Source organism: Stegostoma tigrinum, chromosome 34 (assembly GCF_030684315.1).
Source record: "Stegostoma tigrinum isolate sSteTig4 chromosome 34, sSteTig4.hap1, whole genome shotgun sequence".
NCBI lineage: Eukaryota > Metazoa > Chordata > Chondrichthyes > Orectolobiformes > Stegostomatidae > Stegostoma > Stegostoma tigrinum.
Genome location: NC_081387.1, coordinates 5,505,357 through 5,522,839, shown reverse-complemented (window position 1 = coordinate 5,522,839; position 17,483 = coordinate 5,505,357). Strand labels below are relative to the sequence as shown.

The window sequence follows — 17,483 nt, the reverse complement described above, 5'->3', positions numbered from 1 at the left end:
CAGGTTATTAGGCTGTGATTAGTGAGAGCCTGCGGGAATCTGTGCTGGAGACCTAGCTATGCACAATCTGTATATATTATTATTAGGATGTGAGATTAAATTTAATATTTCCAATTTTGCAAATGGCACAATAAGAAGGGTGCAAGATGCTCCAAGGTGATTTGCAAAGGCTAAGTAAGTGGACAAAAACAATGTGGAGAAATGTAAGGTTATCCACATTGGTGGAAGATCGGAAATACGGTGTGTTTCTTGAATCTGATCTATCATAAAGATCCATCAGCCTTGGGACTGGGTCTCACCTTCAGCTTAGCAATACATTTGGAAATGAAAACTGGCACACACTTGGTGTTTAATACAGCCTGAGAAAGACATTTAAAACTTATCTGTTCATAGCTTACCTGTAAGTTGAACTATGTTTTTGATATCCCACTGTGTGGTCTTTGTTATGATTTCTGTCTTAGGTTTGAAAGTAGCCATTTGGTAGTTCAGAACTTGAGTATTGCTGAAGAGAATGACACATTTTAAGAAGACTTTCATTTGCACTCATCAACTATCTGAAATCAACTTAAAGGGAAAACAACATTTATGAGAGAAGAGTGCTCATTGGTTGACAAGGAAACTCTGACAGACATGCTGCAAAGGAGAATTTAGCAGTAAATGATTATCACTCATCTCTAAGCTGTCAATGGGAACTGCAGATGCTGGAGAATCCAAGATAATAAAATGTGAGGCTGGATGAACACAGCAGGCCAAGCAGCATCTCAGGAGCACAAAAGCTGACGTTTCGGGCCTAGACCCTTCATCAGAGCTTGATTGACAGCTTAGAGTTGGGTATTGTTTAGATTTTCCCCAAGACCAACCATGTTGTAGGATGAGGTACTCAGGAAGAAATATTTTGGACTTGTGAGACAGGTAAAGCAGTAAACATAGATTTAAGATTGGTAAATTGCATGAATGAGGAGTTCATAAAACATTTTTTGGAACAGTTTCATGGAGATATGTATCACAAAGAATACCAGGGAGCAGTTTGGTTAAATCTGCTAATGTGCAATGAGACAGGTTTAATTAATAATCACAGAGAGGGAGCAGTTATCCTCATATATTCATATATCCCATTCAATCTGAGGAGAAGTGTGGATCTAAGACTAGTGTTTTAAACTTAAATAAGGATAGAACTGGGGGCATGAAGACAGAGAAATTAGGTTCAGGAATAGGTCAATGAAGATGCAGTGTCAACCATTTATGGAGATATTTCAGAATACTAAGATATTTTCCTCATTTGAAGGTAAGATTCTAACAGTGGAATCTACCATCGTGGCCAACTAAAGGAAGTTAAGTATAGTCTAAAATTGAAACAAAATGTGCCCAGGTTCAGAAATGTGAGTCAGAAGATTGGATAGATTTCAAAGTACTGCAAAGAATAACTAACATCTTAATAAGGATGGAAAATAGGGTATTCTAGTTAGAAATAAACAAATAGTAAGGGCATTTACAGATATTTAAAAAGGAAAAAATTAAGGAAAGTGAGCATTGTATAAACTCAGTCTCTAGATGACCAATGATTAAGAACATGAAAAATAGGCACAATATGAGGGGAGGCAGTGCTTCAGGCTCACTCCATCATTCGTTGGCCGATAGGCCATCCCATTTTCCTACACTCTCCCCATATCCCTTGGTGTTCTTTAATATGCCAAAAATTATTGATCTCAGTCTTAAGATACTCAACAACTGAGCATTTCCCAAGCTTCTTGCATAGTGAATTGCAGTGAATCACCAGGATCTGAGTGAAATAATTCTTATCCACCTCAGTCTTCGATGAGTTGCCCCGTATTCTGAGACCGAGTCCCACAGTCTAAATTTCTAACTCCCAGCTGTCTTCCTTTTATCATTGGTTGAGCCCTGGAAGAATGTGTTACGTCTGAATGAGGTCATCTCACATTCTTCCAAACTGAAGAGAATAAAGGAACAAAAACAAAGTTGCTAGAAAAGCTCAGCAGGTCTAGCAGCAGCTGTGAAGAAAAAATCAGTTAACATTTTGGGTCTGGTGATCCTTCCTCAGACCCACTCGTTTTTCCAGCAACTTTGTTTCTGTTCCTGATTTACAGCATCAGCAGTTCTTTCGGTTTTTATCAAGACAATGAAGGCCCAGCCTCCTTAACTTTACTCCCTAGAGCAATCGTTCCATTTCAGGTATTAATTTGGCAAAGTTTTGTTGGATTTACATCTACAACAAGTATATTTTTCCATTGGGACAGAGACCTAAAATGCACACGATAGTCCAGTGACATCTCACCAAGGTTCAATAGAATTGCAGTAAAGCATCTTTACACCTATATTCAAATCCTCTTATACTGAAGAACAATTTGTCATTTGCTTTAATTGCTTGCTATACCTGCATGTTAACTTTCAATTAGTCATGAAAAGGACAACAAAGTCTCGATGAAGTTCAACGCTTGCCATCTTCTTACCATTTGAGAAATGGTAAGTCTATTACCAAATGTTCATTCTTATCTTGCATAAATGTTCATTCAGTCATGGGGCTCTGTCTCATCATCAATACATTTGAAAACGAAACCTGGCACAACCTTATGTTTTGAAGAATTTCAGTAGAAAGTTTACTTTGTCTAAATTTACGTGTAAGTTGAGCTATGTTGACATTGCAATTGTTGCTGTCTCAGCCGTACAAATAGACATTTGGTAATACAGAGTTGAGTACTACTGAAAATGTTTACAATATATGAGAGAACAGTGCTGATTGATGGCAAGTGTCTCTGATTGGTAGAGGCATTGCTTGGAGAATGCAGCAATTAATGATGATTGACTGTTAATTTACAGACTTCATTTCAATTTCAAACTAGGAACGTGTGCGAGTCTGACTGACAATCCTAAATTAGTTGTCTCATAGCTCCACGCACAATCAGCATTATCTAACAAATGCTGTCCAATTACAGAATCACTTCTACTGTTAGACACTCCGTTGTACGTTTTACAGATTTGAATATTCAGGTCCCAGTCTTCTTCGTCTTGCAACCATGTCTCTGTAATAGCTGTCAGATCATGTCTACTTGTGCTGTCAATTCATTCAATCTGTTACAAACACTTAATGAATTCAGAAAGGGAGCTTTTAGTTCTTCCTACTATACTTGTAACTTCTAGTTTTATCTGCTTGTGGACACCTAATTTGTATGCTGCATCCCTTCCAGATCACAATTTCCATTATTGGTATCTTGGTCTCTACTTTATATTCTCCATTTAATGTATGATTGCATTGGTGTCAGCAAAAGCATGCAGGCTAGGTGCTACTTTTAATTCACATGTGTCTATGTAAACAGTTTTAGGGGATGGAGGGGGAAAACAAGGCCCAATACCCAAGAGAGGGGAGTGGGGAGAGGGTTTGGGACAGGGGTGGTGCTGGGACCTTCCTGCGGGAGGAATGAGTCCTAGGAAGCTGGTAGATGGGAGAGTTGGCGGAGGGGGGCGTGGTCACGGGATCTGGTGGGAGTGGTAGCAGGACCTGAGGTGATAACATTACAAAGAAGCTTTGGGTATGCTCGGTAGAGGGGGCCAAAGGTAGCACAATTCTCAGGAAATGGGGAGAGGTGGAAGGAGTGAGGTAAGGGAAAGGTGAATGGAGGGATAGAAGGAGGAGAAATGGAAGGAGGGCTGGAGGCTTCCTGCAGCCTGCTTACTCACTCCTTCCTCTTCCCCAGTGCCCCCCAACACTAGCTCATTAACCAATGTCCCCTGTCCTGTTTCCCTCCCACTCTCCATCATGTCCTCACTTCCACCACATCCTGGTCCTGTGTCCTCCCTCCTTACTGATCCCTGTTTCAAAGTCGCACAAACTTCTTTTCTGCACATTCTCATTGCAGGCTTCATGTATGACATCACATGTAATTTTGACATGATATAACATGTCTGGAATTGTGTGTAAGTGTGTTTCCGAATTAATACAGATGTATGGTGTCAGCAAACACAGCCTTAATTTTTCACATCTTTCTAAACTTTTTCCCTTAGCCTTAAACTAAACAGCAGGGTCTCTCGTTTATAGCACTCACCAGAACATGAAGACAGCAGTTTAGGTGAGGGTGCACCAAATATTCAGCTCCCACAAAATGTTCATTGTCCCTCAAAAACAGCTCTCTCTCCTGTCTGTACTGTTGGTGCCAATGTGGAGCATGACTGTGATTAGTCTCCTCCCACTGCACGTTCCTTTTCAATCCTGTGTCGTTGTTCCGAACACTAAGTATCTGCAGGCAACATAATGCCCTGGACTCTTACTTCACTGAAAATACTGTTCCCTACCACAACTGTATTCCCATTAACTCTCCACACCTGAGTGGCATCCTAGTCAGTTTGCTTATCGACCCTCTAACCCATGTTTCCATCCATACAGTTTGTAAAAACCCTGATCCTGATGGACAGTTACGAAGGCTGATGCTCCTCTTCAGAGTCCTCTACCCATCTCACTCGTAGTCACTTACTGCTAGCCCTGACCACTGACAAAATTGAAGAACCTATCCAAAAGGGTGTGACTGTCTGCTGGAATGAAGTGTCTATCTCCCTCCCTGTTTTGCTGAGTTAGCGGCTCAGTCTCCAGCTCATTGATTCTGAGCTGAAGCTCTTCATGGCGCAAACACTTACTGAAACATGTTTGTGCTGGATCACACTGACAGCAGTAATTCTGCAGTCACATCGGTTTTACAGCCCAAATTGGTCCATGCCAACCAAAAATGTCCATCACGCAAACCGCATTTCCCTGCACTTGACCCATATCCTTCTAAACCTTTCCTATCCATGTATTCGTCCAAATTCCTTTTAAATGCTCTTAATATACCCGTCTCAACCACTTCCACTGGCATCTCCTTCCATACATGTACGACCTTCTGTGTAAAAAAAGGTTGTCCCTCAAGTTCCCATGTATTCTTTCCCCTCTTATCTCAAATTGATGCCCTGTAGTCCTTGATTCCTCACCCCTGGGAAAAAGACTGAGTACATTCAACACTATCGATACCTCTCATGATCTTACACACTTCTATAAGATTTCCCCCCCTCAGTGTCCTACACTCTAAAGAAAAAAGTCCTAGCTTGTCCAACCTCTCCCTATAACTCAGTCCCTTGAGTCCTGGCAATGTCCTTGTAAATTTCTTCTGCGCTCTTTCCAGTTTATTAAAATCTTTCCTATGTCAAAGTGACCAAAACTGAACTGCTATCTTTCTTGTGTGTTAATTAATCTTTTTTCATTCATTTGAAATTGATGAAGTCTACTACTCCCTGTGAGCTTTATTACCACAAATGAATGCTGCCAATATTAATAAAACCTTATGATTACTAATAAATGACACAGATTTGAGAAGCAAATGAACAAAATCCTCACCGAACAACCTTACTTCACTGTGACTTCACTTTTGACTTGCCTTCCGGCATAGTCAACACACAGACTGAGTCTCCCTGTCTTGCTGCTTTATTTTGTTTTATCCACTTTCTTTCTGACCCAATCCCCTCCCTCAGGGGTAACATGTAGTTCAGAATGGTTTGTAATCAAAGCTCCATGTCCTTGTCGATAGAATCATAGAGTCATAATGCACGGAATCAGACCCTTCGGTCCAACCCGTGTGCACCAACCAAACATCCCAATCTGATCCAGTCCCATTTGCCAGTACTTGGCCCATATCCCTGTAAACCCTTCCTTTTCATATACCCATCCAGATGCCTTTTAAATATTGTTAATTATTGTAATTATGTTGTACCGGCCTCCACCACTTCTTTTGGCAGCTCATTCCATACACGCACCAGCCTCTGCATGAGATCATTGCCCCTTAGGTCCTAATTAAATCCTTCCCCTCTCACCTTAAGTCTATGCCCTCTAGTTTTGGACTCCCCCAGCCTAGGGAAAATACCTTGGCTATTCACCCTATCAATTCCCCTCATGATTTTATAAACGTCCGTAAGGTCACCCTTCAGACTCCAACGCTCGAGGGGAAAAAAGCCTCAGCCTCTCCCTGTAGATCAAATCCTCCAACCCTGGCAGCATCCTGGGAAATCTTTTGTGCACTGTGTCAAATTTAGCAACATCATTTCAAGGAAATACATACCTGCTCCCCCTTTTTGTGCTGCAACATTCCCCACGGCCCTACCGTTTACTATATAAGTCTTACAGTGGTTTGCCTCAGCACATTTATCTAAATTAAACTCCATCTGCCACTCCCTGGCCCCTTGTCCCATCTGATCAAGGTCCCATTGTACTCTGACGTAACCTTCACTGTCCACTCAACCACTTAATTTTAGTGTTATCTGCAAACTTACTAACCACACCTCCTGTACTCACATCCAAATCATTTCTATAAATGACAAAAATCAATGGACAGATTAAACAGGAAATCCACAGCAGCTGTTCTACACAAATCCTGGAAAAGGAATTAAAAAGTTCTGGTTCCATATTGCTGTTACTGACCAGTTGATGGCCACAATTATACTTTTCTCAGTTATAATTCAATTGATATGTTTAATATTTTCATTTATTTCAGCTCATCCCATTCTGGAGACAAGGCCCACTCGCCTTCAGCAGGAAGTCATGGACAATAATGTGGAACTGAAACTGATGAGCATATCTGAGTCCGAGCTCCAAATACAACCCTTGTAGAGAGAGTCAAATGGTCCACATGACCTGGAGCAAGGAAGTAATGCCACAAATGAAAAAGAGAGTCCATCAGAAACAGACACATTAAATCCTGCAGGCAATGTTTCTGATGTAAACACAGTGCAACATCATCTAGATAGCAATGTTACAGAGTTCTTAACCACCAATGAGGAACAAGAGTCAATACAGAGTTTGTTGAAACAGCACAATCTACGTTGAGAAAGGTCCCTCTTCTAACTGACTCACACAAGACTAGTCTGTGCCCCACCCCTCCCCAGAATTTGGAGGGACTGACAGTAATTGCATGAGACATAGAAATTGAAATCGATGAGGATGGCGAGCTGTGTTCACAAGGGAAAGGAAGGTTTGATCACATTTACAATTGTATTTCAGGAGAAGCTATTCACAAATACTGAACTGGAAAACATATTTGTTAAGGTTTGCAAACAGTGAGAGGAGAGGTTCTTCACAAAGAGACCTTGATTGGAAATTGTGCAGCATGGGAGGTCCCACATCGAAATTGGGGAATGTCTCTGATGCTCCATGCAAAGGACAAAGGCAGTTTCGATGAGTGTTACTGATGTGTGTAGCACAAGTGATGAACGTGCTGTGCTCCCATGCACTGAATATTCTGCAGGGAGTTATCATTTGGGTAAAGGAAGCTCTGAAGGAATTCACACTTGCAAGTAGTGAGTATTCTCTGCTTGGAATTATTAGGGTGTTTAAGGAGAAACTGGGCGACACGTACCACGGAGGAGTTGGGAACTTACTTTTCAGAATGAAAAGATTAACAAGCAGTACTTTAAATAACAACTTGAAAGTTCTATCATGACAAATTATTTTACTTAAAGAGTTAACAGTTGGGGGGAATGATATTGCTGTGAATATCTGTACTGTAGATCCATCCAATAACTTATTGACAATCTTGTTTTTTGTGTTGCGATGTCTGTAGTGATTGTAATAAGATCAGCCAAGTGGACCTCGTAAAATATGACTTCCCTGATTGGGGCTGTTAACCTAGTCCAATCCGGAAGCTGTCACTGACAGATAAGAACAGGAGTGTTGGAGGATCAGTAAGTAAAGGGTGATTTGGTGATGGGATACCAGTCTATTTGGAGTTATAATCAGTGATGATGAGAGGAAAAATTGCCCCTGAAGAAACTTACAACAGTCATCTTTGAGTTTGGGTAAGCACTTCTGACATGATGCTGTTATTTGGTAACCTTGACTTGTTCCATGTAGCTGTGGTGGACTGGGCGTAGTATGTGGAAAGCATGCATTATATTTTCCAGGCTAATGACATTGGGGCAAGTGAAAAGCAACAATTAATTCTTCTGACAACTTGTGGACCTGCAGTTTTTTTGGTTATTAAGAGCCTAATGTTTCCTGAGGCAGCAGATACTAAAGCTTTTCAAGAGTTGATGGATTTAATTCAGGAACATTGTGACTCCAATCCTCCTCTAATTCTGAGAAGCTATCAGTCTTATTTGGCAGTTTGAGAACCAGAGAATCCATATTGGGATTTTTGACAAGGTTAAGATGACTGGCAGAGGCATGTGATTTTTTTTTTTTATTTGTTAAACTGTAATGAGATGCTGAGAGACAATTTGGTTTGTGGGATTAATGATGTAACCATCCAAAAGTGCCTATTAGCTGAAGCCCAACTGGACTTCAAACAGGCACTACAACTGGCTTTGTCATTAGCAAATGTGCCAAGTGGAGCATATGAGTTACAGGGTATCCTGATGGAAGTGGACATCCTCATTTAGTCTGACTGAGCTTGGGACACCACTCGAGTGAAGGTAATTCAATAGCCTCACTCAGGACATACCCTGATAGAGGGTCTCAAGGTCTGCCCACAGCAAAACCCCAAAACAAAGCAAAGCCTCAGCCAAATGGGTAAAATTTTCTTCAGGATCTGGACCAGCAGGCCATTGTAGCTGCTATGAGTATGTGGCAATGAGATGGCAAAAGACTCCCACTTGGCCTAAATTAAGTAAGATAACTCGAGAGTACACGCCCTGGAAAGTCCACCTATATCTGAGTTGGAACAGTTGCCTTGAGTAGCAACATCCAAATCAGAACCAGTCAAAGTTGACATCTGGTTAAATGGTCACCTGGTTTTAATGGAGGTTGATACTGGCATGGCTGTCCCTGTGACTGCAGAACCTGTCTTTAACACAATTCCCTCTGCACTCCAACCCTTAAGTTTGACTATGACCTCGACCAGGCGAAGAACCTCTACTGGTGATCCTTTACATATTAAAGGAACAACTTTGGTTCCAGTCTCTTCTGACAAGCAGCTAGTTCATTTACCAATAATTGCAGTAAAAAGTTCGGGCTCAAACCTGAAAGGATGAAATTGATTGACAAAGATTCACCTAGATTGGCCCAATATCTTTCGATTAGTAAATGGCTGCCTGAGTGAAGTCCTAATTAAATACTCAGAGGTATTTCATGAAGGGCTCGGGACTTTCAAGGGAGACAAAGCAACCCTACATGTGTAAATAAAGGGTGACTTCATGACAGGATACCAGCCTCAATGGAGTTATTCCAATGTCCTGTGTAATTGTACAAACTGGAACATCTCACATCACGGTGCTGTGTCTCACCAGAGTAGAGGGCTGAAGGGACAGAGAAATTAACTGCAACCAGTGAACTATACAACAGACGTTTACAGCAATTTGTGTTTAAAGCATAAACACGTCAACCAGAAACAATTTTCTTAAAAGAACTTCAGAAATGCCAACTAATAACACAGAAGCTGGAATATAGCTGCATAAAAACTTTGGCCTTTTGGCTTAAAATCAGCAACTAACATCAGGTTTCAAACATCATATTGCCTTACATTAATATTTTTGCTAAATTATTCTTATAATTTATAATTTTATGGTTCCAGAGATTGCAATCAAGTACTTAAATATGGAATTACAAATAATGTTGCTTATGTTCCATTATTAGACAATATGTGATTCCAGGCAACGTTATCTTGTTGCTGAAACAATATTGTTTAAAATTCACCCTAAACTTACTTTTGGGAGTTTAATTCTACAGTAAATATATTCTTGAATTCTGCTCACCAGCTTTATTTGAATTGAATTAATTTCTGTAATCTTACAACAATTATTTCTAGGCCATGAGAGATCTGTACTCTATAATTTACTTTAAAAGTGTATTAACTTTAATCAAATGTCACTTGCATGTCAATAAAATATGTTAATGAATCAACCTCAGTGTCAACTTTAACAACAATTACATACCTGCACAAAACTGCACAGTAATTAATTTACTAGAGGATTGATGTCTCACCTTACTAAGTAACCCATATATTACTATTTTATTACAAAGTGACTGAATATGCTTTTACTCTGACACTTTTTCCACACACACTATGTTCAGAATCCCTCCAAATCAGAGTGTGACTGGAAATATATAAAATCTGATCATGTAACCTGATCTACACTCTAGGCAGAACACTTTCCCTGGCCATCAGTATGGAAAGCAACCCTGGAATTTGAAATCTGTTAGGTTATATATCCTATCAGATGATAGATCAGACTATACATCATGAAGTAATTTCATCAACAGCAACAATTTACTTTGTATATGTTCCCCTAGTAAACACAATTCACATATTTCCCATGATTTTCAAAAGGATTTTTATCGTTATGAAAATTTTTGGATATGTTAAAGGTATATAATGAGGAAAGATGAAACATATGGTTCATACAGGAATGTGAAACACCACCATTTAATGACAGGCAGGAGTTGTATTCATTCGCTTTCCTGTAGGTTTTCATGATATAATTTACCAAACACCATACTGCACTCGGATTTACCATTAACAGGGGTCAATCCAACATGGCCCCTTTCTTCAAAACGTTCATTCAGAAATTCACCAATGGATTTTCTACTCCTATCAATCACATGTTGGGATTCCTACAGTTCCACACACTGCAAGATCAACCATGTCTGCAATTTCATGAATAGAGCTTGAGCCATCTGCTCACTGTATGACAACAAAGTGTGGAGCTGGATGAACACAGCATGCCCAGCAGTATCTCAGGAGCACAAAAGCTGACGTTTCGGGCCTAGACCCTTCTCCCTGATGAAGGGTCTAAGCCCAAAATATCAGCTTTTGTGTTCCTGAGATGCTGCTTGGCCGCTGTGTTCATCCAGCTCCACACTTTGTTATCTTGGATTCTCCAGCATCTGCAGTTCCCATTATCACTGCTCACTGTGTAACCTTGATGCTGGCACAGGGCATATCAAAGCTATCCTACACACTAATAGATTCACTGATCTGATCAGCAGCAAGTATAGTTGGAAGAATATTTGGAAACAAAAGGGAGAAAGTATTGAGATTATGTGGAAGGTTTGGGAAACAGGTACCACTGTTCAAGAAGGGACCAAGGGATAAGGAAGGAAACCAGAGACTGTCAGTGTAACTTCAATGTTGGGTTAACTATTGGAAGCAATTCTGAGGGAGAGAATTAGTCGGCAATAGGAGAGGAAGGGAGTAATCGAGAACAGTCAGGATGGTTTTGTCAAGGGGAGGTTATGTCTGACGAACTTGATTAAATTTTTCAAAGAGCTGGCCAGGTGTGTAGTTGTGTTATACATTTGACATAGTCTACTTAGACTTCAGAAAGGCTTTGGATAAGTTCCTGCATGGAAGAATGATAGCAAAAGTAGGTGCCCATGGGATGCAAGAAAATTTAGCTAATTGGATCCAGATCTGGCTGAGTGGCAGGAAGGTGATGAGTGAAGCCTGTTTGTTGTGGGGCTTCACAGGGCTTGGGAACTAGGCACCTTTTCTGGTGTATATCAATGATCATGAAAGTAGGCGCTAAGATTAAGAAGGTGGCAGATGTTTTGTGAAGTACATAAGTGTAGATTTGAGGAAGATACTTAATTTGGTGGTACTGTGACAAGTGGAGTTCGCTATGGAGAAGTGTGATGATGTGTTTTGGAAAGGCAAACAAAATAAGGGAATACACATTAAGTGGCAAGATTCTGAACAGATGGTCTTAGAGGATATGTACACAGTGCAGATGCAAATTAAAATATGAACATTCAAGCACAAAAATTAGGGCCAATAGTAGGCGATTTGTGCCCCTCTGTGCTTTGATAAAATAATCGCTGATCTCACTTTTCAGTCAATAATTTATCTAATGTAGCCTTAAAAATATTCAATGACCCTGCCTTTAGCACTCTTTGAGAAAGAGAATTCTACAGACAAACAACATTCTGAATCAAAAATTCTTTCGCCCATTGCCTTTATAATGATTGACCTCTTATTTTAAAACTATGCCCCCTAGTTCTATATTCACTCACAAGAGCAAATGATCTTCCAAAATCCACAGGATCTCATATGTTTCAACATGTTGATCTGTCATTCTTCTAAACTTCAATGGGTTTACCTCAAAACCTTAGCTCATACATCGGCTCTTCTTCTCCGGTATCAACCCAGTCAACATTTTCTGAAATGTACCAATGCAAGTGTATCTGTCTTTAAATAAGGTGGTCAAAATTGTACAGTACCACCAGTCTGGTTTCACCAACATCTCCACAATTGTTATAAGACTTCCTTTTATTTATATTCCAACAGATTGGAACAATTGCAGCATTCCATTTGTCTTCCTAATCACTTCAATACCTACAATCTACAATATGGCATTCTGCAGTGTCTGTCTGCATTGAAATTTTTTTTAAATTTTCTAGCTAGCCTATCCAAACCAATGTGCAGTGCCCCCCCCCCCCACTTCCTCGCACTGTGATGTTTTATTTTGTGCAGTAATGTTTGATTTTTATTTATGGGTTTCATACTAATTTACATGTATTTTTCTACCTAAAATGTTAGGTGTGTGGTTGCATGGACAAGCAAATGAGCATAACTTTTTTTTAAATGGTCTTACCTTATTAGCACATTTCCGGGAAACTCCGAGTGATCTGTAAATGTAGCCTGATTTCCTTTATAAACTCACCTTGAGTAAAAGATTGAGGTTACCCCATTGTGAATGGCTTTGAGCATAATTCAATTGTCTTCAAAGTTTTCTAATCTTTTGAGTTGGTTTGGAAAAAGATCATGCTGATATTATTAGTACATATTGTGAGAAATCTTGCCTTGGAAATATTTAGTCCTTCCGGCCCCCTCAATTTGAGAATATTTTCCTGCTGGCTGTTTTAAATGTAACATCAAATATGTTCGGGACGTTAGATGCCTTCAAGGCAGAGATTGACAAATTCTTGATCTCACAAGGAATCAAGGGCTATGGGGAGAGTGCAGGGAAGTGGAGTTGAAATGTCCATCAGCCATGATTTAAATGGTGGAGTGGACTTGATGGGCCGAATGGCCTTACTTCCACTCCTATGTCTTATGGTCTTATGTCTGGATCCCCCTCAGTTCTCTTTACGCTGGTGCAAGAATATTGCAGAGATCCCTTATGGAATTGCGGAAAATGAAATCAGCAGAAGTAGCCATTTTAATACAGCTTGCTGAAGCAGTAGAATGAGTGTTTAATCTTCATTTAAAAGGAGATTCTACTTTGGCTATCTACACAACTGAAATCATCCGGTAGACATCGTCAACATTCAGTTTCACTGATACTGTCACATGGTAAATTTAAAATGAATTACAACTAGGAGAAAAATGATAGGTGGATAATTTGTTTGTTGAAGTCTGTGCTTGCAGTGATATAAAAGAATATACAGTGCACTTTTCTGGCTGCTGTGCATTGTCTTTTGTGACCCACAGCTGGTTGACAGTGGATTATTGTACTCTTGATGCTAAGTGTGTTCAAATATGCAGTTGAGATAATTTGAAGTATGGCTTAAATTAGGGCCACAGCCTCCAGGTAAGAGAGATGGCTGAGAAATTTCTTTACTCAAAAGGTTTTAGATCTTTGAAATTTTTACCCCATACAAATAGCTGCTTTTGCTATTGCTTTAATAGACTCCATTGTATGCATCTCACAAGATCCTCTGAGTGATTTTTAATCTTGTTGCCTTCGATATACTCCTCTACGCAGGCTACAATTCCTTGGACAATGATGGGATAGTGTAGGGGGAGGGGCTTAGATTAGTTCACAAGTTGGCGCAACATTGAGGGCCGAAGGGCCTGTTCTGCGTTGTATTGTTCTATGTTGTTCTATTCCTCATTCTGGGGTCTCTCCACATTTAGATGATATTCTACATTTCTATTCTTCTTACCAACCTGTACACTTCCACATTAACCTCCATCTGTAAAAGCTTCTTTTTCCCCCATCTCATTCTTTGTCCACACATTCAACCTTTCTTTATCCTTTTGAAGTTTTTTTTCCCCTATCTTTGTATCACTAGCAAATTTGGTTACAATACAGTCAGTCCCTTTTATCTGAAACATTAACACCAATATTTCTTAAAAGAAGAGAGGCTGGCATGAGTTGATCTATCAAAGGATTTGAGTCAGTGTAAGTTAATATCTAGATACAGTAAGCATGTTGCCTTATATTACAAGAAGATTTGAATATGGAGGTAACGATACGGCAATCATCTGGAGGATTTGTGATACCACGCCTGAAGTATTATTTGCAGTTTTGGACTTCCTCATTGAAATAATGAAATAAAAGTTTTGCCAGATTAGTTCCTAATGAGTCTGTCACTTTGTAATGTCTTTTTTAGGAGTCTGTTCAAAGCAAGTCCAGCAATAATACCACTAGGCCATTGGTGCATAGATGTACTTGTTGCAGGAGTGATTGTTGGGAGAACATTTCTACAAATGTTGAACTGTGTTGGGGTTTCAGTGAGACTTGTCAGAGCCTGTTGGCCAGTCTTCTGCATGCACCTCTCCCCTATATGAACTTCTCCCCTAAGTCATCTCAAGTATGAAGGAGCGTTTCAATAACAAAGTCAACAATGGTTGGATTCACTCTCTGGACAGTTTTCGGAGTAGACCACTGTTTCACACCATATTGTAGCTGCAAGGTTCAGTAACACTATGCCTTAGCTCAGGTTCTTTTCAAAACCATTTTCAATGTATTTAATAACAGTCTGCAGCCTTAGGACACTAAAGGACGTTAGTGAATCTGATCTAACAAAGTCTGAAGCTGGATGAACACAGCAGGCCAAGCAGCATCTCAGGAGCACAAAAGCTGATGTTTCGGGCTTAGACCCTTCATCAGAGAGCTGATACAAGTTTTTTACAATGATCATCAATAGACTAGTTTTTTTTTTCACGTGTTCAATTCCAATTTCTGCCATGGTAGGATCCAAACTCCTATTCGTCAAAATGTTAACCTGGTACTCTGGTTTGTTAGTCTATCAACATCACCACTGCTGGATGTTGGCTAGGATAGGGATTGAGCACGTGGTCTTGGCATTATTAGCATCACACTCTGACCATCTAAGTTGACCAGCAACTTGATTCAGGTTGACTAACTTTGGTCAAAGTGTATTGATGAAATAAACTTCAACACTTCTGAGTGGAATGAATGGAGTTGAGCCCTGCTGTCATTTTCTCCCATCTGACACAGCATGCAGCACTGAGAGACTCGATAAGGTAGTTGGCTAATGAAATAGTTGATGCATTGGTTTTAATTTTTTTAAATTTCTTATAGTCAGGAAATGTTCTATCAGATTGCAAAATAGCAAATGGAACTCAGAAATGAAAAGTAGGAGACAACAGGCCACTTGAAATCTGTCAGACTTTTTCCACTGGTGTTTAGCAGGTGACCTTACAGAGGTTTATAAAATTATGAGTATAGATAGGGTTAGTAATAGGTGTCTTTCCCTTGGATGGCAGATTTTCAAGACTATGGGGCATATTTTCAGGGTGAGAGGAGAGAAATTTAAAAGAGACATGAGGGGCAAGTTTTTTCTGCACAGAAGGTGGTTCGTGTGTGGAATGAACTACCTGAGGAAGTGGTGGATACAGGCACAGTTACAAAGTTTAAACGACACTTAGGTAAGTAGATGAATAAGAAATGTTAGGAGGGGTATGGGCCAGCAGTTGGTAGATGGGACTAGTTAAGTTTGGGATTATATTCAGCATGGACTGGTTGGGCTCAGATGTCTGTTGCTGTGCTGTATAACTCTGAGCTTTCTAACGGTGTATCAGCATTGGATCAATGTAAGTCTTTGAGTTTAGCCTGTACTTAGGTTTGCTGCAACAAGCACCCACCCAAGCAAAGCCTGAATCCAAGGTTTAAACTTTAAAATTTTGAATTCAGAATTCTCTTTGATTAACTTTTCTGTTTTTCTACTCCTTCCTGCAGTTGCTGCTTCATGTAGAGTTTACAGAGAGAGTTTCTCTCCATGAGCTCATGTGAGTTGTCTCATGCAATTTAGGCTGTTCATCTCAATATGTGTATGCCACAGCTCATCAGTGGCAGAAGTACATGCCACTGCTGTGATGCCCACTACCAGTGCCATATTTATCGTTCAATTGCTTCCAGCCACAAATAGCCCTTCAGCGTATCCCTAGTGGGAGGGAAATAAGAGGAAAAGCTTCTGAGAGCACAGGTGACAAATCACTGGAAATACGAGTTCACAGTCATAAATGGATTGTTAACCTTTACATCGTCAGTTCTATGCAAGTTACCCAATCTTAGTGCCGTGCCATCTTACAACCCTGTTGTCTCCTACTTTTCATTTCTGAGTTCCATTTGCTATTTTGCAATCTGATAGAACATTTCCTGACTATAAGAAATTTTTTAAAAAATTAAAACCAATGCATCACCTATTTCATTAGGGAATGCTACTCTGACCTTAATGCCCAGCAAAACATCTTGCTATTGTTCAATATACCAGCATCTCATACTGGAAAGCCTCAAAGTGGTTGAAAACATTAACTTTTATTGAACAACAACAAAGGTGACCGAAAAAAAACAAAAGCAGCTGTATCTGCTTGTGGGAGCAAACAGGGATTGCTTGACCTTTTAATCAACTACAAAATTTAGTCAATAAATGATCACTGCATCCAGTTCATATCCATTGGAATCAGGTGCAAATTAAATATTATCTGACATTTTATTTTTATTATTGGCTTTTATTTATTGCCTATCCCTAATTGCCCAGAGGGCAGTTAAGAGCCTACCACATTACTGAGAGTCTGGAGTAATATACAGATGAGACCAGGTAAGGATGGTAGTTTCCTTCAATAAAAGGCAGATTTTCCCAACAATCGCTAATAGATTTGTGGTCATCATTAAACTCCTAATTCCAGATTATTTTTAAAAATTGAATTGAAATGCCATCAGCTGTCGTAGCAAGATTCAAACCCCGATCCTCAGTACGTTTCCTTGGTCTCTGGATTAATAGTCAAGTAATAGTACCACTAGCCCATCTCTTCCCTGTTGTACTCACTGTTGTACTACTCTATCATGCTGAAGGTGATTAATTATGTACAATGTCCTCACTTTATTCTTTGAAAGCCTGATACCATTTTTCCAGCTCTTCAGCATCCATCACATCTTTATTGCTTGCTCCACAGCACTGTATACTAGGATTATGTAACATATTTTGTCTGGACTGGACTGTAAGGTTCCCTCCATCGAAGCTCAAGAGCTACATCCTCAGGAGGCCAACTGTCTACTCTCTGATAACCCTGGGCTGCATTGTATCTACCCTTGGAATCACCAGGCATTGTTGCAGACAGTAACCCTTGCATCTAGCAATCATCCTCATAATACACCTGGCCTTTAAGCAGCATTCTCAAGGAGAAAGGCATCCTGGAAGCGTCCAAGGTAGTTAGCACAGACTGAGTTGAAATACTGATGATCACAGACAACAGGCGCGTTGCCCTTTTCTGTTGATAGAGTTAGTTGTGTTTCGAAAGGGCGCTCTTAACAAAACAGGTGTACAG

General features: G+C 40.0%; 1 protein-coding gene across 1 annotated transcript in view; it reads left to right on the top strand.

Moving 5' to 3' along the window:
• The window catches only part of LOC125467707 (uncharacterized), a 48,430-nt gene extending 41,039 nt beyond the window's left edge, over positions 1-7,391 (top strand). The window contains 1 exon segment of the mRNA XM_059639408.1: positions 6,528-7,391. Within this exon segment, the coding sequence (XP_059495391.1) occupies positions 6,528-6,643 (116 nt within the window). The 3' untranslated portion in view covers positions 6,644-7,391.
• The last annotated feature ends 10,092 nt before the right edge of the window (positions 7,392-17,483 follow it).